This window comes from Epinephelus fuscoguttatus, linkage group LG1 (genome assembly GCF_011397635.1).
Source record: "Epinephelus fuscoguttatus linkage group LG1, E.fuscoguttatus.final_Chr_v1".
Lineage (NCBI taxonomy): Eukaryota > Metazoa > Chordata > Actinopteri > Perciformes > Serranidae > Epinephelus > Epinephelus fuscoguttatus.
The window spans coordinates 29,496,302-29,521,238 of NC_064752.1; the positions used below are offsets into that span (position 1 = coordinate 29,496,302).

General features: G+C 41.1%; 2 protein-coding genes and 1 long non-coding RNA gene across 5 annotated transcripts in view; all 3 read right to left on the minus strand.

Moving 5' to 3' along the window:
* Positions 1-4,052: 4,052 nt before the first annotated feature.
* On the minus strand, positions 4,053-7,493 carry LOC125889652 (uncharacterized). Its single transcript, XR_007449480.1, has 3 exons — positions 7,398-7,493; positions 6,762-7,044; positions 4,053-6,560 (listed from the first exon to the last, which is right to left on the minus strand). It is a non-coding gene; the product is annotated as an uncharacterized LOC125889652 (long non-coding RNA).
* Positions 7,494-8,214: 721 nt separating this feature from the next.
* On the minus strand, positions 8,215-13,128 carry sla2a (Src like adaptor 2a). Its single transcript, XM_049585892.1, has 8 exons — positions 12,851-13,128; positions 11,965-12,076; positions 11,770-11,869; positions 11,600-11,686; positions 11,123-11,226; positions 9,506-9,658; positions 9,284-9,413; positions 8,215-8,773 (listed from the first exon to the last, which is right to left on the minus strand). The coding sequence occupies exons 2-8, from the start codon at positions 12,035-12,037 to the stop codon at positions 8,650-8,652; spliced, it is 771 nt and encodes a 256-aa protein (XP_049441849.1). The 5' UTR covers positions 12,038-12,076; positions 12,851-13,128; the 3' UTR covers positions 8,215-8,649.
* A 2,796-nt stretch (positions 13,129-15,924) lies between these two features.
* ndrg3a (ndrg family member 3a) overlaps positions 15,925-24,937 on the minus strand; it is a 42,700-nt gene continuing 33,687 nt past the window's right edge. For 2 of the 3 annotated variants that reach the window (XM_049573578.1, XM_049573594.1), the window contains 9 exons: positions 24,110-24,166; positions 23,578-23,681; positions 22,432-22,497; positions 22,289-22,340; positions 22,111-22,158; positions 21,976-22,011; positions 20,771-20,822; positions 19,445-19,483; positions 15,925-16,972 (listed from right to left, as the gene is read on the minus strand). In XM_049573578.1, the coding sequence (XP_049429535.1) occupies positions 16,800-16,972; positions 19,445-19,483; positions 20,771-20,822; positions 21,976-22,011; positions 22,111-22,158; positions 22,289-22,340; positions 22,432-22,497; positions 23,578-23,681; positions 24,110-24,166 (627 nt within the window). In that variant the 3' untranslated portion in view covers positions 15,925-16,799. The remainder of the gene's footprint in view (positions 16,973-19,444; positions 19,484-20,770; positions 20,823-21,975; positions 22,012-22,110; positions 22,159-22,288; positions 22,341-22,431; positions 22,498-23,577; positions 23,682-24,109; positions 24,167-24,937) is intronic. The other variant, XM_049573585.1, reaches the window with a different exon arrangement.

A 24,937-nucleotide genomic window follows, 5' to 3' on the forward strand; every position in this document is an offset into this window, starting at 1 on the left:
CTGCGGTTGGATAACAGCCATGGTTGGATAAATAGGGTAGCACCGCCCACTCTAGATTCCCAGACCTAAAATTTTATCATTCTTTAAGTGACCAAGTTAGGGTGAACATCTCCTGTTACTCTTGTTGAAAATGTTCAACTCTTGAAGTTCTTTCAGTCGAGACCAAAAAGTCAGACCCTCTTGAGCCTCTCCTACACAACTTTGGACCCTCCTGAGGGTTCGTGCGCCGTGATTGGCCATGGTTGTGTGGCGAGCATAGGGGGATCTACAAATACAATGATCTATTATACAGTGGTGTGAAAAAGTGTTTGCCCCCTAAACCTAATAACTGGTTGGGCCACCCTTAGCAGCAATACTGCAATCAAGCGTTTGCGATAACTTGCAATGAGTCTTTTACAACACTGTGGAGGAATTTTGGCCCTCTCATCTTTGCAGAATTGTTGTAATTCAGCCACATTGGAGGGTTTTCGAGCATGAACCGCCTTTTTAAGGTCATGCCACAGCATCTCAATAGGATTCAGGTCAGGACTTTGACTAGGCCACTCCAAAGTCTTCATTTTGTTTTTCTTCAGCCATTCAGAGGCGGACTTGCTGTTGTGTTTTGGATCATTGTCCTGCTGTAGAACCCAAGTTCGCTTCAGCTTGAGGTCACAAACAGATGGCCGGACATTCTCCCTCAGGATTTTTTGGTAGACAGCAGAATTCATGCTTTCATTTATCACAGCAAGTCTTCCAGGACCTGAAGCAGCAAAACAGCCCCAGACCATCACACTGCCACCACCATATTTTACTGTTGGTATGATGTTATTTTTCTGAAATGAGGTGTTACTTTTATGCCAGATGTAATGGGACACAGACCTTCCAAAAAGTTCAACTTTTGTCTCATCAGTCCACAGAATATTTTCCCAAAAGTCTTGGGGATCATCAAGATGTTTTCTGGCAAAAATGAGACGAGCCTTAATGTTCTTTTTGCTTAGCAGTGGTTTTCGTCTTGGAACTCTGCCATGTAGGCCATTTTTGCCCAGTATCTTTCTTATGGTGGAGTCATGAACACTGACCTTAACTGAGGCAAGTGATGCCTGCAGTTCTTTAGATGTTGTTGTGGGGTCTTTTGTCACCTCTTGGATGAGTCGTCGCTGCGCTCTTGGGGTAATTTTGGTCGGCCGGCCACTCCTGGAAAAGTCCACCACTGTTCCGTGTTTTCGCCATTTGTGGATAATGGCTCTCACTGTGGTTCGCTGGAGTCCCAAAGCTTTAGAAATGGCTTTATAACCTTTTCCAGACTGATAGATTTCAATTACTTTTTTTCTCATTTGTTCCTGAATTTCTTTGGATCTCAGCATGATGTCTGTAGCTTTTGAGGATCTTTTGGTCTACTTCACTTTGTCAGGTAGGTCCTATTTAAGTGATTTCTAGATTGGGAACAGGTGTGCAGTCATCAGGCCTGGGTGTGGCTACAGAAATTGAACTCAGGTGTGATCAACCACAGTTATGTTTTAACAGGAGCTAGGGGGCAAACACTTTTTCACACAGGGCCATGTAGCTTTGTTTTTTTTTCCTTCGTCATTAATAAAACCCTTCATTTAAAAACTGCATTTTGTGTTTACTTGTGTTATCTTTGACTAATGTTTAAATTTGTTTGATGATGAACACTTTTTCACACCACTGTATGTTCATACGGTTGCCTGACAACACTACTTTGGGCATTTCACCCAAAGTATTATCTACCATTTTTATTAGTAAGACACACAGGTTTGTTTTACTCAGAGGCAAGAGACATTTTTCTAAATCTTTTTAAAAAAAAAAGAAAAAAAAGAAAGAAAAAAAAGGTACGCTTAATTACAAAAAAATGTATATATATTCTTTTAAAAACCACAAAACACCATTCATACCGGAATGGAAGAAAGGGGACCTAGTCAGGAGCTGAGGCCCACTAGTGGGACAGGAGCTAGTGAGGGGATGGAGATCCAACACATAAAAATATTTGAAAAAAAAATATATGTAAATCACCCAGGCACACGTGACAGTCACACACATACTTTATGAAATCACCCACGATCCCAGGGGAGACACAGCACACAGAAGTGGGGAAACCTCCACCCAGGTCACCAGCACCACCACCACCGGCCTGCAGCAAATGAAAAGGGAATAAAACAAAACGGAATTACAGCAGATATTAGTTAACCAAAATATAATGGGTTGCCGTTTGTAAAGTGGCTCACACTGAAACAACATTTTGCCACATTTAGCTTCAAACGTTTAAAAAAGTGGTGTGAATTTTTTAAAGTCACTTTTTACCGCATTACCAAAAACTTAAAGTACAAGTCAAATAAAATTTCCCCAAACATGGTTTCTGTCATTTTGGGTAGTTCTTATCACGCTGATGTATGTTCAAGTGTTCATTTTCTCCGATTATTTTGGTTTTAATTCGTTATTTGATGCTATAATCACAGTCTGACCACCCGGGCTTTTATTTGGTACTTCTGGCGACTGGCATTGTGGATTTGCATATTAGCTAAATATTTAGTTTCACCAAGCACATTTGGATTTAACATATAGATTTAGATTTAACATTTAACATTTAGGTTTAACATTTAAAATTTAGATTTAACTGTGACATTATATTTAACATATTTATATTGCTATATAATATTGCTGACTTTAAAAAATTCACACCACTTTTTTAAACGTTGTTTAAAGCTAAATGTAGCAAAATGTTGCTGTTAATATCAGTGTGAGCCACTTTACAAACGACGCCCCATAAAATATAAGACAAAATATACAAACTGAGTTAATATGGGCAGGTGACAACAACAAGCTAAACAAAATAACTGCCCAAAAACAAAAAGATGAATAAACAAAGTAAGGAAATAAAAACGCTTGCCCCAAACAGATATCTAAGTTACACAAAGAAATCAAATTAATCAAAACCAACTATTGAAATTCAATGGAAGTTAAGGGGGCTGATCCAAATTTGTTAACAAAATTAACAAAGATAAGGGAGTAACTCCACACAATCACACGATTAAAATAAGGGAATTAAACCCAGGCAACAGGTAGTGTCTGCAGTCCACTGGGCAGCCAAGCTGGCTGTAGCCCGAGCCGAACAGCAGCGCCACCAAGCAGTACACAGCAATACAGAGCCGGGACACAGCCGGGGACAAAACAAGAGAAACTGCAGCAGCAGCAAATCAGCTGGTGGTGACGTCTCGTCCTTGGCCAGCTGATGAGCGTTTCCTGGTTGTAGAGTCTAATGTGTACAGGAAGACGAAGGGAGAGAGGAACCTACTCGACTACCGGCATTCATCAATGCAAAATGAGGCCAGGGGGGAGACCGGAGCACGGTGCACTCTGTCGCTGTTCTCTTAAGATAACACACCTCTGGTCCAGGAGTGACGCGGTGGGGAAGCGCAAACTAAGAGACAGTGGAGGACTACTGCACTTATATCCAGCCGCTCCGATGATCAGTCGGATATTTCAGCCGGCCGGTTGGATAAATCAGCCAACCAGCCATGGCCGGTTGGATATATCAGCCATGGCTGATATATCCAACCATGGCTGATATATCCAACCAGCCATGGTCGGTTGGATATATCAGCCATGGTCGGTTGGATAAACAGGGAAGCTCTGCCCACTCTGGACTCCCAGATCTAAACCTTTATCATTCTGTAAGTGACCGAGCCAGGGTGAACATCTCCTGTTACTCTTGCTGAAAATGTTCAACTCTTGAAGATCTTTCACTGGTGGTTCTAGACCATCTTCAGAGGGGGGCCAGGCTGGGGCCAGTTGCTTTGTTAGAGAGGCACATTCTATGTGAGAAAACAAACACAACAAAGACTGCCTTCAAGTATTTCAGAGTTTTACTGCAGAATTTAAATCAACTCAGTTACAGTCACTTGTTTCAGATACAATATGTTTTTTCAGTAACAATATTTAAAAAATATAACTGCTGAAAATATTTCAATCTCTCAGAGAATGTTACCTGTTTCAGTGACAATATGAGAAAGAAAAAATACTTCTTGATAGGGCTCAATAAACCATTAATTCTCGCCCTCTAGGCTGCTACAGTCAGATAAGTCAGACATGATCAGATGAATCAGCCATGGTCAGCTGGATAAACAGGGAAGCTCCGCCCACTCTGGACTCCCAGACCTAAACCTTGATCATTCTGTAAGTGACTGAGCCAGGGTGAACATCTCCTGTTACTCTTGCTGAAAATGTTCAACTCTTGAAGATCTTTCACTGGTGGTTCTAGACCAGCTTCAGAGGAGGACCAGGCTGGGGCCAGTTGCTTTGTTAGAGAGGCACATTCTATGTGAGAAAAAAAAAAAGACAAAGACAGCCTTCGAGTATTTCAAAGTTTTACTGCAGAATTTAAATCAACTCAGTTACAGTCACTTGTTTCAGATATAATATTTTTTTCAGTAACAATATTTAAAAAAATATAACTCTACTTTGCTGAAAATATTTCAATCTCTCAGAGAATGTTACCTGTTTCAGTGACAATATGAGTACCAGCTCCACTGTAAAAGTGGGACTCTGTATCCCAGTCTGTATGTTCGTAAAATTCTATATTACAGTAGCTGTATTCTGCGGTTTATGTGATTTTTGGCAAACCGATCAAAAAATAGGTCAAGATTCAAAGCCTTTGCCCTCCTAGACTCAATACTTAGTACACCCAGATTGTTTTATCTCCCATCAGTTATGTTTGAACCAAGGAAGGTTTTCACCAGCTTTAGGGTAGAAAAACTAACCCTAACCCGCTCACAAGACACAGTACTCACTGGGATTGCAACTGCTATTTTGCAGAGTCTGAAGAGCTCAAAAAATGCTTCTTGATACAGCTCAATAAACAGTGTCAGATCCACTACAGTAGAGGGTCTTTGCATTCGTGCCCCAAGTCATCAACATTTGAATCATACAATCGAGCAAATGAAAACAGCGTTGTCTCATTCAGAAATGCATCACTTTGGGGATTTAGAGCTTGGATGCTATTCATAATGTCACAGCTTGTCTTTGAAAATCATTTGTTGAGCTCATTGAGCATCTGATCAATGACAGGGTAATAAAAAGGCTGTCCAAAAACAGTCTTTATCTTGTTCTGACTCTCTCTGACCAACACTAGTCAGAACACAATATTCACCAAGTTTACAGCTTAGCTTTTTTGGATGTTTTGTTGCTGCTTGTACTGCAGAATCACATTGCTCAGGAATGTTCAACACTTCATTCCACAAGTTATCAAAAAATGACTTTTGCCTGAAGTCATTCAATGTCTGAACCAAAGCATTAACTAAATCAACAGCTCTTGAAATATCAAGTGATGATGACTGTGGCATGTCAGACAACAGTTTTGTTTCACCAAACACTTTACAGAGGATCACAAGATGCACTATGAAAGCAAAGTCTATCTGTGCCAGTTGACCTCGGGCCTCAATAGATCTTTCACTTTTGTGATCTTGAGCTATCTCTTGCACCACTCACTTAAGGGCAGGTAATGTATCCACAATGCTTCGCAGCGATATAAATCGTCATGCCCATTGTGTGTCACTCATTTGCTGTAGCTCTCTTGGCGCAGCTTCATACATGTCTTTTTGTATCGCTAGCCATTTGGGTTGGACATATGATCCACAAGTGAACACATACAGTTTTTCTAGCAATGAGAAGAATTCCTCTGCCTCTGGGACAGCTTTGACTGTATCTACTAAAACTAAATTAAGACAGTGGGCATTGCAATGGATGTAAAGGGCATATTTTGAGCAGCACTATCGCATGCCTGGCCATCAAGATTGTTTTTGTATTCTAGACCATGACTCTCCAATATGTGGATTATTTTCTCACTAAGCCCGTCTGCATCTAGCCTCTCAGCAGATTCAAAATGGAGAAAACTTTCATTAATTGCTCCATTGTAATAGTATCTGAGTACTACTGAAATTTGCTCCTTTTTTTTCTTTTACATCTTTTGTTTCGTCTGCTATGATGCTAAAGACTCCACTGCTTTTTACTTCTTCTGTAATTTCATGTTGAACCATGTCTGCCAGGCAATCCAGAATCTCATTCTGAATGATTTTACTTGTGTACCTTACTTTATGAATAGATGTCAACCTTTACTTCACAGTGTTGTCATGGTTAGCAATTGTTTCTAGAATTGCCATAAAGTTCCCTTCATTATCTGAGGCAGCAGACTCGTTGTGTCCTCTCTGAGCAATGTTCTGAGTGGCATTAAGTAGTAGCACTTCTCCTATTGTCCTTGTTCAGGGCATTCGCCAGTGTTGCATTAGTAGTTACACTTATTTGATAGTCCCTCCATGCTGGTTTGTGCCTCTCAGACTTGGCATGGATTGAAAAACTGTACGTTGCCTTCTTCCACTTCTTGTATCCAGATGGTGCATCAAATACAGTGTCTGTGGTTTTAGGTTGGCTAAAATGTCTGCAAGCATAACAATATGCAGATACCGATTGACACGCCGCCTTAAAACTTCTCCTACGGTCCTCCGTCAAGGTCCGTGGAAAGATTTTCAGGTTTGGCTGCATTGGTGGGTCCTCCCTGGTCTTGCTGATATCTGAGGGAAATGTTCAGCAAAAGAAACAAAAACAAAAGAAGATTAATGCACATATATAATGGCCAGAATAAAACACTATTTGGATTCCTATTGATAATTAAGTCCAATTCATGTTAATCTCAATCATAAAACAACTAACTTCTACAAAACATTAGTTGCACTGCTGTCAGAGAAAGCTAGCATTTTTTCAGCACAACAAACCTGATGGTCCATTGCTTGTGGATGCACTTGTATCTTCTGCCTGCATCACCCTCAGCCACAACATCAGAATCCATCTCTTCTTCCTGATCAAAATCAGTCTCTCCCTGTACATCTCTTCTTCTACTCAGTCCTCTGTCCTTCCCTCAGTTTCCACTTCCTACTTTTCCTCTTCTGTTCCCTCAACATCTGGACCATCTGGCTTTGTCTCACGCTCTTTCTCGGTTTTACATTGGGGGGCGAAATAGGACATGTTGTCCTTTTTTCACTTCATTTTGGTTAAAAACTGCATAAAACAAAACAAACAACACTTTAGAGTCCCATTATATAAATACACTGTTGCTGGTTTGCTTGAATGAATGTGTTTTGTTATCGTCTGTGCTTACTATTTAAAACAACAATGTAAAACTGATAGAGATGGATTTATAGCATAACATCTACTCAGGCTAGCCGTTACTAGATTTAGAAAATTACTTCCACGCGTTATCATAAAACTTCCAACACTTATTAGTTCAAGCAAACGGTTGTACGGTGGCTTCAATTTGTTTACTACTTAGTTTAGTCACTTGGAACATTTCCTGGCCACACATCCCACTCTGTCACTGTTACACAAATTAGCCTACATAAAAAGTTGCTTACCGTTAATTCTCCTCTGTAGTCTGGCTGCGTTTTCTACCGCTCCGAGCAGGCGGTTAGAAATCCGCTTCAGCCGGCTTCAGCCTGCCACTGGCGGTGTATCGCTCTATAGGATCCAGCTGGAAACTTGAGCCAAACTTTGGTTCCGCATCTCTCGTTAGGGTCAAATTATCGCAAAAAAATCTATAAATTTATTAATGACGTAGCCTCTTCCTTTTGAGGGGAGGCACAGGGGGGTCCAAGCTTGCTCTCGGGGGAGGGGGGGGACGGGACGTGGACGACGGTTGGGATAGAACAGCTAAAGGCTGTGAAGGCTCCAAAGGCAATGAAATGATTATAGGTTACATTTAATAGGCTGCATCTGGAGTCTTTACCTCGGCCAGGTCTCTCTTGTAAAAAAAAAAAAAAAAAAAGATTTTCAATCTCAATGGGACTTCCTGGTTAAATAAAGGTTAAATAAATGAAAAATAAATATTTGTTTTTCAGGTTGGTGAGGCAGGAAACTCCTCTTTCACAAACATAAGTTGGTGCAAAAGGCATGAAAAAAACTGGGGCTACATAAATCAGGACTATTACCATAAAAGCGATGTAGCAGGGATGGAGTTATGCCCTAACCATTTAAATTGTATTAATTTAAATATAATGTTGACAGTCTGGCTTTGTGCGTTTATACAAACGGGAAAGGTTTTCAGTGTGTCAGAGTATAGTTTTTACTCTCAATGAGGCCTTTCCTGGGTAAAATAATAATAGTGATAATAATAATAATATAAACATGCACTGTATGGATATAATGATACTAAATAAAACAGGCAAAACTCACTTGCGTTTAGATGTTTATATTTATGTGCTCATTTATCACATAGCAAATATATTTTATTGGATTCCAATAACATAACAATGACAACAATCATATTCCAATATAATTAACATATTTCACAGTGTATTCAAACAGAAATCGGTTATAAATTAAGAGAAACATTCAACTTTCGAGATCAAATGAGAACAAAATGTCTCACTGACTCATATTTTCACCGCACTCCTCCGCTGTGTGCCTCCTCTTGCTGGCATACAGTATGTCACAGCATACACTGTAGTGTCTCAGCCCTCCTGCCACGTCAGGGCGGTCTGCACAGACCACATTTGGGCGTGCAGATGACTTCCTCTGGCTTGCCCAAACTGCAGAGGTGACAGGACAGTATCTGACTTCACTCTGTCTTTCTGATGTCTTTCTCACAGACTGATCCACTGTCTCGCCTCAAGTGTCCCAGCTGTGATCGTTGCCCTCTGTCATTTGGAGGTAGGAGGTGATGGCCTCCCTCAGTCCCTCGCTCACAAGCGAGTTGTCTGACTCTGTTCTCTTCCTCTTGAAGATCATTGACCTGGAGGATGCAGAAAAGGATTTGCAAAGACTTGGATGAGTAAAGTGCTCATGGTATTGTCAAAAAATGCTACAATTTTACTTTTGCCACAATGTCCCAAACATGGATGGACTATTTTTAGGTGATGTGCACACATGGACAGAAGTTGCACTGCATTAAATCATCATAATCTATTGTAGGGGGTGGGGTGGGTTTACCAAATGTTAGTGCTCATTTCCAGCTCTACACATTACCCACAATGAAATCTGGCAGATATCAAGTACAACCACAGTCTTATCTCTCTTATTTCTCAATTCTCACTCAGTTTATTCAGCACTTTCTCACAAATGAAAAGTGAAGAGTGGAATAATCTTTCTGACAGTGTCAACCACAACTGAAATAATAAGCTTCACAAAGATTTATCACTTGGTTTCTAACCATGACGCCACCAGGCGCTCGTGCTCTACTGTAATAGAGTGACATCTTGTGGCAGTCATCAGTAAAGGCAAGGCTACAGAGCGTCTGCCACACCTGCTAATGTCCTTCCAGTTGATAGTAGGCCTCCTGATAGCTGTGGGTACAGGCCTGGCCTCTCTGGCGTTGTCGAGACCCTGGATGAAGCAGGGCCCCATCAGCCGACAGCACAATCCACCTACAGACTCTGGAAGAGGAGGCAACATTTTAATATCACTCTTTTAAAGTCGTCTCTGGTACGTTCAGGCAAGAAAACAGCTTTACGTCCTCAGTGCAGACCTGAATAGTGTTCCACCAGGTGGTGCAGGGAGGGGAAGGTGACCCCTGGAGATATGTAGACCCAGCCATTTTGGAGCTGAGAGATGCGGTAGTGCTTTACACTGTCCAGGTATGACGGGTTGGTCCTCCTCAGGACAGACAGCGAGTAACAACCTGGGCACAAAAAAAACAGCGGCTAAACTACCAGCTCTTTATTCTTAATTTACTTCAGCACTTATTCATATTCCTTATCCTTCCTAAACCATAATTGCTCCTATGGCACACTGAGCTATTTTGATGATCTGACTCGTATACTGCCACCTCTGCAAGGAAGTTCTTTAAATAGTGGAAACTACATTAGAAACAATGAAAATTATCCACTTACACCCACCACACATATTAATATTTAAAAGCTAATTTTAGGTAGTAGTGCCCTACCAGGCACAGGTCCAAGGGCCCAAAATGTCAGGGCCCCCCTGGCCTTCACTTACAAAATGTCAGATGTCAAATTGACACATACCAGTCAGAAAGAGACTCAAAATGACTATGCAGAGATGCAAAGGAACCACAAACCCAAATGACAACAAAATATATGCTAAACAACCACAAAGAGACACAAAGTAACTACAAAGAGACAAAAAATGACCAAAGATGACACAAAATTACATTAAAAAGACATAGAATTACCTGAGTAAGAGACAAAACTACCTGAAGGAGACCCACATGATGACAAAAAGACTCAAAACAGCTGCAAAGAGACACAAAATGACCAAAAAAAGACACAAAATTATCTCAAAGAGACATAAAATACCCCAATAAAACACAAAACTACGTCAAGGAGACCCAAATGATGACAAAATAGACACTAAACAACCACAAAGTGACTACAAAGAGGCAAAAAAAAAGACCAAAAAGGACACAAAATTATCTCAAAGAGACATAAAATTACCCCAATAAGACACAAAACTACCTAAAGGAAACCCAGATGGCTACAAAATAGACTTGAAACAATCACAAAGAGGCAAAAACTGACCAAAGAGACATAAAATACCCCAATAAAACACAAAACTACCTAAAGGAGACCCACATGACGACAAAAAGGCTCAAAACAGCTGCAAAGAGACACAAAATGACCAAAAAAGACGCACAGTTATTTCAGAGAAGACAAAAATAACATAACAGTTATGAGGAGTAGCAAAACCACCACAAAGATTGAGTCCTCCTATGGAGGAGAGGTGGTGGGGCACTTTGCATATCTGTGCCCAGGGGCTCATGTCTCATTCTGCCCATGCCCAAGGCCGTAGGTTTCAACATGGACAGGGACACATATGAAATGGAGGGTTTGGGGTCCTCCCCCAGGAAATTTTGAGCATCAAATACTTCATTTCCTGCATTCTGGTGAAATTTTAAGCACCCATATGTACCTTTCTGTATCTGTATTTATGGCAGAGAGATGTCTCAGCTGCTTTCATGTCCTCATTGGGGGAAACAAATGCTCACGTTATACATACTCAGGAGGGACATGTCCCTTGTGTTTTCCCCTAAATGGACACCTATACTGGCGCCACAGTGTTTGGCCTGGACTGAATATGTATCTACTGCAGCTCACAGTGGGGAAAAAACAAACAACCCTCTCACCTCTGTTTGTCTCTGACTCTCGGATCAAGAAGGCTCCACTCTGGTTATGCGGCTGCATGAGCAGCTCCACTGCTTTGTACCTGCTGATGCCTGTGAACAGCCACCTGAACAGAGAGGAGACACAATGGGACAATAAGACTGTGCTGTCACGAAGACAAAACGAATATTTTGCTGTTGTTTTCAGTTTTGGAAAATCCACTGCAACAGTATGAAAATACATCCCCCACTGGAGGAGGACTGAAAGTAAAGGAGGCAGAGGCTGATGTCATGTCATCAGAGAGAACAAAAGTCTTGTTCCAAACTGTCTCCCCTGAGGTAAAGGTCACCTATACAGACTCCTCCCACCTGTCAGGGGACTCCCCGCCTTCATTTCACTCCTCTGCTGTCTCTGTCACACACACACACACACACACACACACACACACACACACACACACACAGAGTAATGAGACACGTGTCCTCATGACAGTGACCCACCTGTGTGTCACCTTGGCGGTGTAGTTGGTGGGAACGTAGCTCTCCTGGCCTGTGGTTGTGGATCTCACTGTCATAAAATCACCGTCACTGTTGGCGAAAACAAGCAGTCATGACTAACTGTGTCTGTCTGGGTGAAAACAAGGTGAAACTTTAGGAGCCATGTCACGCACTCTGATATGATTGTGAGTCGTTCCCCGATGCACATTGTCAACTCTGTATGCTCAAGGGACGGGTAGTCACAGAGGGACACAATGATGCTGTCCTCGGGGGCTGCAGAGAGAAAGAAGGAGGTACATATCATGAACCAAGCTCAGTTTGTTACATTTTTATTTTGTGTGTGCAGACGTTTCCGGAATATAACCTACTTGGTGATTCAGGTTCAGGTGGATTTTCTAGGATTGTCAGATTGGATCGACACCTGATGGGACAGGTCCCCATGTTCTCCGGCTTCTGGCTGAGCTGAAATAGCACTTGTGCCTGGGAAAAAAAAAACAGAAACATAAGCATAATTGGAAAACAGTCCGTCAATAACCTCCACATTCATGATTTAATTATCCCCCCTAGTTATCACATTATGACTGCAGGTACTGCACACCGTTGTAACCTGGCAACAAAACCTGTGAAACAGGAAGGCGGGCTCACCACAACAAGAGGTACTGATATCCTGTGTTACATTTCCAGACAGCATGTTTGCCAGGAATTAAATCTACCTCACATGAGAGTGAGAGATTTTTAAAAAATGAATAAATGAGACTTTAATTAGAATCAGGATCAGGTTGAAATGTAATGTAGTAGGTTTTCACTTGGAGGAAAATTGCTTTGGTTTTTGGAGCAAAGATAAAGCGTACAATAAACATGTTAGGAGGAAATAAAAAAGAAGGCAAAGTACTACAAAAGATACAATAAAAATATGACAATGATAGTTTTAAAAATTACTATAACATAAAAAATATGCTCAATATAGCTGTTTCAAAGAGCTGTGCAGTTTTGTGCATCATGTGCAAAACTATTAATCTGGGGATCTGCAAATAAAATAAAATAAACAGTTTCAACAGTGACTGATTTCTCCATTAATGTGTAGTGCATGATTTTTGCTACGTGGGAAATAATTAATATTTCATATCATACAAGTAATCGGGTGATAAGTTTACTCATTTCCTGGATGTAAAACTTAAGTTATTCAACAAAAAGACAGAAAGAAAGAGCTTAAGTTCAACAAAAGACCATCACCAGAGGAAGTAACATACTCACCTCCTTCAATTTCTGTAGAAAAAATATTTGTCCAAATTTATATTCCACGACCTTGTCAGGTCAGCTGGTAAATTCCAAATCTCCTTAATGGAAAAATGCTCGTTTGCCTCCAACACACACACACACACACACACTCTGTTATATGTGTCTGAGCTCAGGTTCCCAGTCAGGCGTGTTGATCAATCACTCCTCTGCGCTGTTCCCATGAAGACGGCTGTGTTTTCGCAGCTGTTCATAGCGATGGCTGACTGAAGAGGCGAGGCGTCCTTCGCGGCCTTTATGTGTGTCACCCTGCTGCAGCTTCCTGTGACGCTCAAGACCTTGACATCCTGACTCAGAGCAGCTCTTGTTGATCTCTCGGGTGCAGAATGTTTTCAAGGGGGGCCAGAAGTTCATCACTTGTTTATGGAATGACCTGCGTGTCTTCGTAAGCAGCGTGCACAAATACATGTACATGCAACATGTGATGCAATGTTGTGGGCTGAGGCAGTGACATCACAGAGACACTTTGTGTAAATTAGGTCGATACAGGCTATATCTTATCTGCCTTTAGATTTTGCAGCTGAACTGTGATGTCTGGTTAATGGAAAGCGTTGACCACATTTTCCCTGTCAGCCCAGTGCTCCCATAATCTCGGCCATGTGAAAATATTGCCACTGATGTTGACTTCAGATAAGCTTACAGAGACACGACAAAGCTTCCCCTGCCAGCCTACTCCTGCCCTGATTTACCAGCAGTCATAAGTTCATTTATCATGCTGACACTGAGTCAAAACCTCACAGTGGAGCAACATGACTGGGTATAAGAGCATTTTGTTCTCATAAATCTTTTAGGTGTACAAAAGGTCAAAGAAAATTAAGGGTAGGATTTGAAATTAATAATTTATTAAGTGCACCACCTTGAGCAAGACATATTAATTTATGTACATCAGAGATGGTAGAAATGATTTGAATTGTTGGTTTCAGTCTCTGCTGATATAATCATGCTCACAGATGCTATTAAGATAAGGTCATAAAATGTTCTCTGATCTCTTACTTACTCATAATAAGTGTGAGAACTGCACTGAGTTTCTTAAGAAGCAAAATAACGACTCTAATATGGATGGAAAAAATAAAACAATCTTTACCAGAACCAGGGTCAGATTGGAGCTGTAGTCACTGAGAACTGCATGTTAGCGCAGATGGAAAGAATGTTTTGTCAAAAGATTGAATCATTCCACATCAGCGTGTGGGATATCTCTCTCAAATGGTTTTCTAAACTGGTTCCCCACATTGTGTACATTTCCTGTTTGTGTGTTTTCTCACTCCTGATGATATAAATAATTTTGTTCTGATTGCAATTAAATTGTTTGGATTTAGTGCTCAGGGCACATTCAGCAACATTTCTGTGCGTCTTGCCAGCTGCCCGTTACATAGACATTGATTCAGTGCTGTCAGGTGGTGTAAAAGGGGCTGTAGACTCACTCCACCATATTGCTCTGACTGTGATGATCACTCACTGATGAAGACATTTAGATTGACAGCACTGCCAAGACTAGAGGTGGTACCCTTACTACTGACCATCCCCGTTAGCTTTAGATCTTTGGATGATTTTTTTTCCATATGTTTGAATTTTAAAAAATAAAAAATAAATGAGTAAATAAATACACGGTGGTGTGGTGGTTATCACTGTCGCCTCACAGCAAGAGGGTTCCTGGTTCGATCCCAGGAGGGAGCCCCTCTGTGTGGAGTTTGCATGTTCTCTCAGCATTGGTGTGGGTTTTCTCCGGGTACTCCAGCTTCCTCCCACAGTCCAAGGACATGCAGGTTAATTGGTGACTCTAAACTGAACTGAATGGTTGTTTCTCTCTATGTGTCAGCCCTGTGATAGTCTGGCGACCTGTCCAGGGTGTACAATGCCTCTCGCCCAATGTCAGCTGGGATAGGCTCCAGCCCCCCTGCGACCCTCAAGAGGATAAGCGGTTACAAAAATGGATGGATGGATGGGGATTTGGCACATGACCAGTCATTGTTTCAACATTAAAACATTTAATTCTTATGGTTTTAAAAAGGTTAATAACTACATTGAAATTTCCGAAAGATCTGTTTCAACGTTGAGACATTTTGAAACAAGGTTTTGAGTTTATGAAACATTGACGTTGATTCATCTTTCAATATCAAAACATATTTCAACAGTGATTCAGCCATGGTGTATGATGTTAATTGGACAGTGAGTAAACATCAGAATGTCAGCTGGGTGGATCAATGTATTGACTCAACAATGCAAAGTCATTGCTGCAACGTGAAAACATAGATACATATTGTCATCTCAAGATACATTTTTTAATTTGAAATTTCCATGGCACGTCTGTGTCACCATTTCTGTCAGAGCACACCTCCTTCATAAATATTCAAACAGTGTTAGCGGTTTAGCAGCAGGCAGATCATGTTAAGCAGCCGGGAGAAAGACCATGAGAATATATACTGATATTGCAGGCCCCTCAACTGAATCAAATCGAAATTGAACCATCACAGACTTTGATGTCAGAAATTGTGTATCATAGTCATAGACCCCTAATTCATGCTAGGGTTGCTGCATCACACTCTACAGATACCGTCTCCACCCCTGCATGTCCTCAGTGAGAGGTTAATTTGTTTTTGCCATCGGTTGAGGAAAACCATATTGATGCACCACCCAGCATGATAAGAGAAACCTTAGAGGTGGCTGATAGCACGGACTGACATTTAGCTCTCTGCTCCCATGACAGTAACAACCTTTTCACTTTGAAGACTATCTCCTCATCTCATTTGCAGAGCAGCTGACCATTGTTTTGTTTTTTTTAACGTGCTAAATATAGACGCATGTCTTGTGTGACAACATTGTGAGGAAATAAGAACAAGTGTGGTTGGAAACTAACTCACCACAGTCACCTCTTTTCCACTGACAGCAGAGGAAAAGAACAAGCACGCACTGCTCTACGATACACTGAGAACTTTCTCTTTCTCTCATTCAAATCAGTCCACGACACGTATTATTCATCTGCACCTGGTAGAGGTATTGGCAATGCACTGATAAATGAAAACAGCATTAAAAGGTGTCGTCATGTTGTAGCTTTATTCAGTAGTAATATAAATGAGTTGAATCAGCAGACAGTGAGAAGCACCACTGGGGCCCCTCAGTGAAGGGACTCATACTTTTCACAGGAGTACCCACGTGTTAAAGGTTGTTAAAACATCACTTAATAATCTATTGAACTGAACAAAAACATCAACACAAAGCAGAAAGAAAAGGAGTTACAAAAAGAATACAAAAAAAAGAACATATGTGAAGGGACACACTGGTGCATGACGTCTCCCCCTAACACTGAATGTTCTCTCTCCACAGCTTTAGTTTAGTGTGCTACAGTCTGCAGTGCTTCTTCCATGTATCACTTTACCTTCACTTCTGCAGCTACAGTAGGTGGAGTGATCCCTCGACATACTTTGTGACCAGTTTGGCCTCACACTGCACCAAGTTTGGGATTAAACAGAAAGACATAGTGACTCAAAATCAAAGCAGCCCACAGGTTTAGAGTTCACAACAGGAGAGATGGTTAAACAGTAAAAAGAGTTGTGCAATCAAGTTATTCTGAACAGATGGAGGAGTTCTACAGTGTGTGAAGACATTAAAAACAAAGACAATGTGAACAAAAAATAAATACAAGGGGGTTGAGTCGATCATTTAGTTTGACCATTTGAATGTACAACACATCTGAATGTAGTTATGGTTTGTGGTAGGAATGTGACTTTTACAGTATATTCAATATTTAATAATATGCATCTCTTAATATATTTATTACATCCTCTTTTCTAATCACATAGTTCAATACATTTCCTCCTGGGGTTGAGTTGCTTGGGAGCGGGATGAGAGAGAGACAGAGGGAGAAAGAGAGGGCACATAAGTTACTATAGGAGTGTGCAGAGGGTGAGGTTTAGCAGGACACCTCCATGGTCTGGGGTGTGGCCTGGTTGTCCAGGGCCCCGGTGGCGCTGCCCTCCAGCAGGCTGTTGAGGTTGTTGCGGCTGCGACTGCTGTCCATGGAGGTGATGCTGGAAGAGGAGGCGGTGCGTGAGCGAGCCAGACGAGTCATTCCTGCTGACGGCACTGAAACAGAGAACCGCGCATTAATATTCCACTCACACGGCACGGAGACTCAGAGCAGTGTGGGAGCACTTAAAGGGGAACTACGCCCATTTTAAAAATTCATACATGCTACTCCTGTGATCTAAGACAGTCACAAAATATTAGTAAACATGAACACCACTCCAAATCCAAAAACTAGAGTGCTAAAGCTCAAATTTGTGATGTCACCAAGTATAAAGTCTGAAGCTGCTCCACAGACAATGAAGTGAGAAAGATATTATAGACGAAACTGAGAGCACTCTGGGGAATGTCCTGGGTATAGACTGAATCGCCGTGACGTCACACTCACAACAATCACTTTGGGTGAACAACTGGCAACTGTTTTCAATTACAGAGGTATGTAAAAACAGTTAACTTGTTTATTTCTGTCTTCACTTTCAGCCGTAACTGTAAGACATATCATTAAACATGGTGGTTTCTGCTGTTCCTGTTTTATGTACTGCGTCGCTTTGCTAACATCTTCAAAGAACCATATACCAATGTACTGCTGTCGACAGGGGCTGCAGCAAAACATATTTTAGCCACCTAAAAGGTCTGTATCTGTTAAAGTGTAAGCTATATTTGGGATCCCTGTCACCACTTTACCTTACACACTAACTGATGGAGGCCGTGGTAGATCATTAACTGTTGTGTTTTACCAAGTAAAATAACTGTTTAGTGTGATGGCTTTGAGATAGTGGCTTCAGTTACCCATCAAAAATGGCTGTCTGATAACAAGATAATGCTGTGAAAACATTTCTAAACATAATGTACACTTAAAGTGATATCAGTTTTTTTTTAGACAGGCCTTTTTCAGGGTTCCCACATGTTTTTTTACAAGTGATTTTTTAAAAACTTTTTTCTATAATATTCTACCCCATTTCCATGGCTTTATTTAAGTAGCTTACTAGGTAGGTCTACATAGCCACCAGGAGCCATTCTGAGGCTTTAACTCCTGTGTGCTCTGCCCTAAGACAGGAATCGTAGCAAAAATGCAGCATGGACTCTGGCACGGAGTGTCTTTGTGTCTACAAATGCAGCAGACACAAAGTGGTAACAGTATCAGGCCTGGCTACGGCCTGTGTGGAATATGTGCCGATGCTGGCGCTCTGTTGAGCTACCTTTTTGGTTGTCTTGATGCTTTTTTCCCTTTAGCATTGCTGATCAGAGCCACTTCCCCCATGGTGCCAATGTCAAACGTTTTGGTGCAGCGTGGCTAGGGTCTGCCTCTCTCGAGCAATGTTTTATATTTTTCCTTTGAAAACCATACATAATAAAACTAACACTTGCCAACTTTACTCACTAGTCAGACATTATTGCTGCCAACTAGCTGCAGAGGCCTTTGCCAATCATGTGACACTAGCCAACAGTCACGAACCTCAGCGCTGGATTTTAATTGAGTCATACAAGGAGGGTATTTCTCATAACGTTAGACATGTTCTGGGATTTTTATGAGTATATTTTAAACAACAGCCAAAACTGTGTATATTTAAAATTTTTCCATAACATTTTGTTAATTCCAAACCTTTTCCAGGCCTGGAAAACTGTCTAATTTCATAACTTTTCCAGGAGCTTTCATGACTGTGGGAACCCTGCTGTTTTTATGTAGCTAAAAACTAACCAACTGAGGCAGCATTTGCTCAGTGCCATTTTGTTTCATGTACGTGACATGGCGTTCTTCTATCTGGAAATTACTGGAAACAAATATTGTCTATATGGAAATGTTTCCTGTCTCACAACTGAGATCACTACAAAGCATAAAGCTTATTTAGGATAAAAAAAAGGAAAAAAACATTGTGTGGGTGCACAAAATCAGGCATCCATTCACTGTCGACGGAGCAGCTCCAGACTTTATACTTCATGACATCACTAGTTGAAACTCACTTTCTCTGGTTAGTAGCTCATGTTCACAAATATTGACTGAGCTTTTTGAGGGGACAGAAATAACACATTGGAATCCTTAATTTAGGTGACATTCCCCTTTTAGATACCAAGATGCAACACCAACAAAAGTGTGTACCATGCAAACGATTCTCAAATATGGAGATCAGTCAAATAAAAGTAACTGAGGATGACTGCATGTGTGTCTCTACTGTTTAAAAACATATGAAAGCAATACAACAGCAGAATACAGCAACTGCAATCCAACTGAACTGACTGAGGAAGCAACAACAGCAGGTCATGCAACAAAATAGGACACTGAGAACAGAATCCATGCTAACAGGACAAACTAAACTCCTACAGGGAGATGAATGTGTGTCAGTATGCAGAATGATCTCGCTGTGGTTAATACTGACTGCCTGTATCCACCACACTGAGCTGCTGTTGAATACCAATATGAACCAGTGCCCTCTGGAGAATTTCTGCATACATTGACATTCATCTGCTGAGGAGTGTTGAAAGGCCAGTGGGTTTAAAGTCCTCTAGTCTGGCAGCTGCTCAAGAACCCGGTACCTGATTCGTTGCTCAGGTGACTGAGAAGAACGTAGGGAACTGTAAGCAATGATTAAAGGAGGAAGAAAGAGAGGGAGAGATGTTGACAAGGTAGCTCTTGTGTTGCTTTATCCCGCCACAGTGTATTTCTGATTCTGACTGAGGCTCTGTCGCAGCTTGGTGGTCGTTGGTCACAAAAAGCTGTTTGCTATCAATAACAGGTAGGGAATCATAGCATGTGTGCAAACTAGAGTCTTTATTTCCTGTACTCTTTGGCTGTTTCTCTTTTGCATTTCACACTGTGGCAATGTGTTAATGAGGGAAAAGCAGCTTTCAGTAACATGCTGAGGTGTTAAGATTTATTTTCCACACTTTCTCTGCGTGAAAACACTCTTTTTAATCAGTTTTAATCCTACAGTGGCATTTACTCAACAGGGGGACTCGGTGGCCTTTAAAGCAACACTGAAGCACTGACATACTGGCTACACCCGAGGGTGCCTCCCACAGTAAAAGGTTTGGGAATGGGAGAGAGCAAAAGAGAATTAGCATTACAGAAATACACATACAGACAGGCATTATCTGTGTGACCACAGCAAGCAAACCTACATTCATCATGATTTCATCCATCCATAGATTCTGGTTGGTGCACTGGACGTCAGTAAGGTCTGACAGAAATGTGTTTGTTTTCTCGGCAGATGAATGACCTGAAGGCCTGTTTAAGTATGCACTGTGATCTCTCTAGAAAGAGACTGCATCGTTAAACAGTTCTGGATAGAAAAGAAAATCACACGAGGTCAAAAAGAAAGAAAAAAAAAAGAACAGAGGGTATCTTTGACGCCCACTCTGAACTGAACAGGAAGTGAATTGCTGTTCAGCGTATCTCGAGTGTCATTTCAGTCATGCTAGAAGCACTTACACCTCACCTACTGAGGGTTGTGGGGACCACACACTGCAAAGAGCAGAGAGGAAATGGCGTTAGCGTCCACCTAGCCGATCAGGCTGCCTTTGCGTGACCAGGCTGACAAAAAAAACGCGTCTTTTCATGCACTGCAGGCCACAGTCCAAACCCCTTCAGCGGGGGGGGGGGGGGTGTTGTTAGCAACAGCTCGTAGGAGCCTGCAGTTGAACAATCCTCAAGCAACTGTTGTCAGTGCTCTCACGTCAACAGGAAATTCTCTGAATAACACAGACCAACCTCGACCACAAACGCGTCATCCTAAGAAGGTGTTAGCCTGTAAACAGTTCTTAGATGTTCAATGTAGAGACGACTGGTTTGTATCATTTTATATTTAGATGTTTTTACTGACTAACAACAAGAAGCAGAGACATATGAGCATGTTTACTTACTGTAGCCCATTCCCTGAACAAAGTACTTGAAGGCCTCAGCAAGTTTCCCTGGCTGTGAACAGATAAAAGATCAAAGTTAGAGGATCATTAAGACAAGAAAACTGCTAAATGACTAGGGATGGAAATATGATAATACGGTTTTATTGATACCAATGCCTTTATTGATTCCACCTACTGGTCTGATTCAGTTTCCTTACTGACTCCTGATCAATTTTCAAAGTGGAAAAAAAGCAGGCCTACACAGGGTTTCAGCATCAACGTAACTGTTTTATCATCTCTGAGTCTGAACACAGTGTAGAAACAGAGTTTTAAAAAAATGCATGTAGCTGAAACATAACTAACTTCTTGGAAAACAGCTAGTCTAATTAGGAGTGAGGGGAAAAAACCAATACAGCAAAGTATCGCGCTATTTTTGTCTGGAAATATCGTATCGTCACACAGTGCCAGGTATCTTTTTTATAATTATATAAATTATTAATATGACAAATGCAGATTAATGTTAAGGTAGCCTACTAGAATAATATAATCAATTGGGTTTTTTTTCAGTCAACTAGATACATTTTGCTGCTGCAAAAAAAAGGCTGAAATTAGATGAACAGACTGAAAACTTCATCTTATTAGAGAAAACAGATGTTGACAACGTTTTCCTTTAGGAGCACAATTTACAGCTGAAAAAGGGGAATATAATCGCAATACATTTTACTGTATTATTAGCATACTGCAACATATTTAAAATCACAATAATACTGTATTGTGACTTCAGTATGGTGATAATATTGTATCTGGTGATTTCCACTCCTAAATCTAATCTACACAAATTTTGTGATTGCACAATGACACCTGCTCACTTGTTCAGTCAAGCCGCAGTGACTCTCGTGGGTAGAATGTCAAATACATGACATTTGTGGACCTACTACTACACCCCTACACCCCTACATCACAAGCAGCACTGATGTCATCTTGTCATCTTCTTGTGAACTGAAGCCACACTTGCAAGTCTCGAGCAGTGTCGGCGCATGTGTTTGACATCGTTATTTTGCAATGCGCAACTGTCAGAAAAATATGCCGGCATCGACAAAAGGAAGCGATAAGCTCTGAGGCATAAGATTCCGATGGATCGGACAATTTGGAACTGGTTCTCAACTGGCACTGGTTCTCGATTCACATCCCTATGAGTGATCAAACCAAAAACTTGAAAAACCAACCTGCACAACCTGGGGCAGACCTCCACAATCAGCCATCTGGGTAAAATGAAAAGTCTTATTAATACAGTCTTTGTACACTCAAAAAAATGTTTATTATATTTTATTAATTAACAAATTTATTACAAAAAGTTTCACCTTTAGCAGTGTGGTCTTGGTAGGATTTAACCTAGAATTGCACTCCACCTGAAACATCAACAAGAGGTTACTACTGAGCTAAAAAAAAAAAAGAGAGAGAGAGAGAGAGAGAGAGAGAAATAACTGCAAATGCTTCCCAAGGCTTCTTAGGTTACTGAGATGATGGATCATAACTCACCACAGCCTCCACAGCAGGTGATGTGTCACCAACCACCAGCAGCGCAGGGCACCTGGATGAGAAACAGATGAAGTGTAAGTATTTTTAAAACTGTGGACTCCGAAACAAATGGTATTCTGTGTTTTCTAAGTCTCAAAACCTACGTTAGTGTGTTAACTGTGTCCTCATTCAGACCGACAATTGGCCTCTCGATCTCCAGGTCTGTGCGGCTGGTGCAGGGAGACAAATTACAATTAGTTAGCAGAGCTGAAACAATGTGATCTGGCTAAAATACAGGGTGACTCAGCAGAAATCCTGATTCTCTGTGCACCTCATGAGTTGATATAAAATACTTGTTCTATGTGTTTTGTGATGCATTGCTTTATTCTGTGTATTCACATCTGGCTTAGCACACACTCACAGAATTTACATGCCTCATCCACACTCATAAATGTGATCAAGAACTAGGGTTGGGGGAAAAATAGATTCTTAGATGCATTGCGATTCTCTCTTGAAAGAATATGGGCCCTATCTTACACCTGGCGTAAAGTGGTGCATAGCCCAGTTCAACAGTTTCAGACTAACGCAGCTGTCATTTTCACAGCCAGCGCCCAGGTTGTCAAAGTAGCAAATATACTTGGACCCATCTGTGCACTTATAGATGTGTAGATCTTAAATGAGGTGTGGTGTCAGGTCATTGTTGGTACTCTGAGGCAGCAGAGAGCGACTGCACCACTGACCAACGCAAACCTGATCTAAAGTCAACAGCGCAGTATTTTCCTGTCATTTAAAGGGTGCATTATTCACATTGTAGAATGCACCCACATAAGTGGGATCATAACACGCGTACACTCTGCTTGTTACACACACAGGATGGCATGGATGAGTGGCAGGTGGGTAAATTAATACATCATTAATAGGAAAATATGCTGTGAAAGGTGCAGGTGCACCTGGCTTTTGAAGAGAATGGGAGATGACACTCCGATTGTTTGAATTCATGTTACACCGAACAAACACTTATGTTTTAATTAAGAGACAAAACACAACCCATCTGCTCCTTGCGCCGCTTTGCACCCAGCTTAGGCAACATATATATGTTTTGTTTTAAAAGTAGTCACACAGTGAGATAAATAAATGACGTATAGAAATATAAAATTTAGATGCAATAAAATGCATTAATGATCACATCGTAGCCCTCTGAATCAGAATCAAATTGTGAGGTGCCTGGAGATTCCTAGCTCTATCAAAACCACAATAAATGAGGGAAAATGCTGCTTAGAAAAACATTAATGCACAGTGAATGTACACACTATTGGTAGGAGCCACAGAAGAGGGCCAGGTTGTCCTGGTTGATGTCTTGGGCGATGTGGAGGCGGTAGGTCTGGATCAGCTCCTGGTTCTCTGTCAGCTCATCCTGGTGAACAGAGCAGAGTAAATAAATCCTGCCTTGCAGCAGACAGCCATCAAGAGCTCCGATGAAATAAGTAGTAGTCTCTGTATAAAGTGCATGTAAGAAGCATGTACTGAATGTACAGGGAGCTGTTTATATTTAGTCTTGTTGCAGACAAGCTGTGGGATATACAGTATGCTTAGCTTCAGCACTGCAGTTATTAAACTGAGTCTGTGATCTTACATGTCACAATCCACCGGTCTATATATCCAGGAGGACAGAAATAGCATAATTACTACAAGTGTGTTATAAGAGCGAGATGAGGTAAAGGCATCGAGGGAAATCAAGAAAAGCCTCCTGACGTTCAGTTAGTGTTTCACATTGTCAATGAAAAGGTCAACAACACTACAAAAAAAGCACATGGTGACTGATGTACTGCCAGGGAAACTCACGGTGCTGAAGTGGTGAGACATAACAATATCCACCAAATTACTGGTCCATCCAGACAGCTGCACAGGAGAAAGGAAAGATCCAGTTAGGACAGAGATGACTTTTTTTTTAATTTATTCATGTAGGAAAATTATGGTTATGGCTATGTTGCCATGCCTGTGTCTTCATACCTTGTGTATGCACTGAGAGATTTCATGTTTTTAGCCTTATCTAAATTTAGAAATTGTGAAGGAAGTGGTGTCCTGGTGGACAAGTAGGGCTTTTCCACTGGTACTTTTGGCCACACCGAGTCAAACCATGTGATGATTTGTGTTTCCATTAGTAGTTTAAATACGCTAAAATGTGGCCCACAATGCCCACGATGGACCATTGTCTGACTGCATCCAAGCAGGTTGCAGTGGCGTCAGATGGGCCTCACAATCATTTCAGCAACATTCAGTAACGATTCAGCAACGTCCCGAAAATCCTCAAAGATAAGTAGCTGGCTACCATCAACTGTTGCACAGTAGTATAGTTAGTTAACAGCACAAAGAGGACACTGCTTTTTAAACTTCATCGACTCAAGACAAGGGTGTCAGCAGCTTAAGATATATCTTCAAGTGGGTTGCCCTGTTTTATGGAGATCTAAATCCCTGCCACGTTGAGCTGACAAAGACAAATATGTCAAATTGAGTTAAACCAAGCCAGCATATCTATCGCATCTATTGCACATTGATTAGTTGTCAACTATTAAATTCATTGCCAACTAATTTGATAATTGATTAAAAGACTTGAGTAATTTTAAAGATATTTTTTAGGGCATTTTGCCTTTAATGGACAGGACAGGTAAG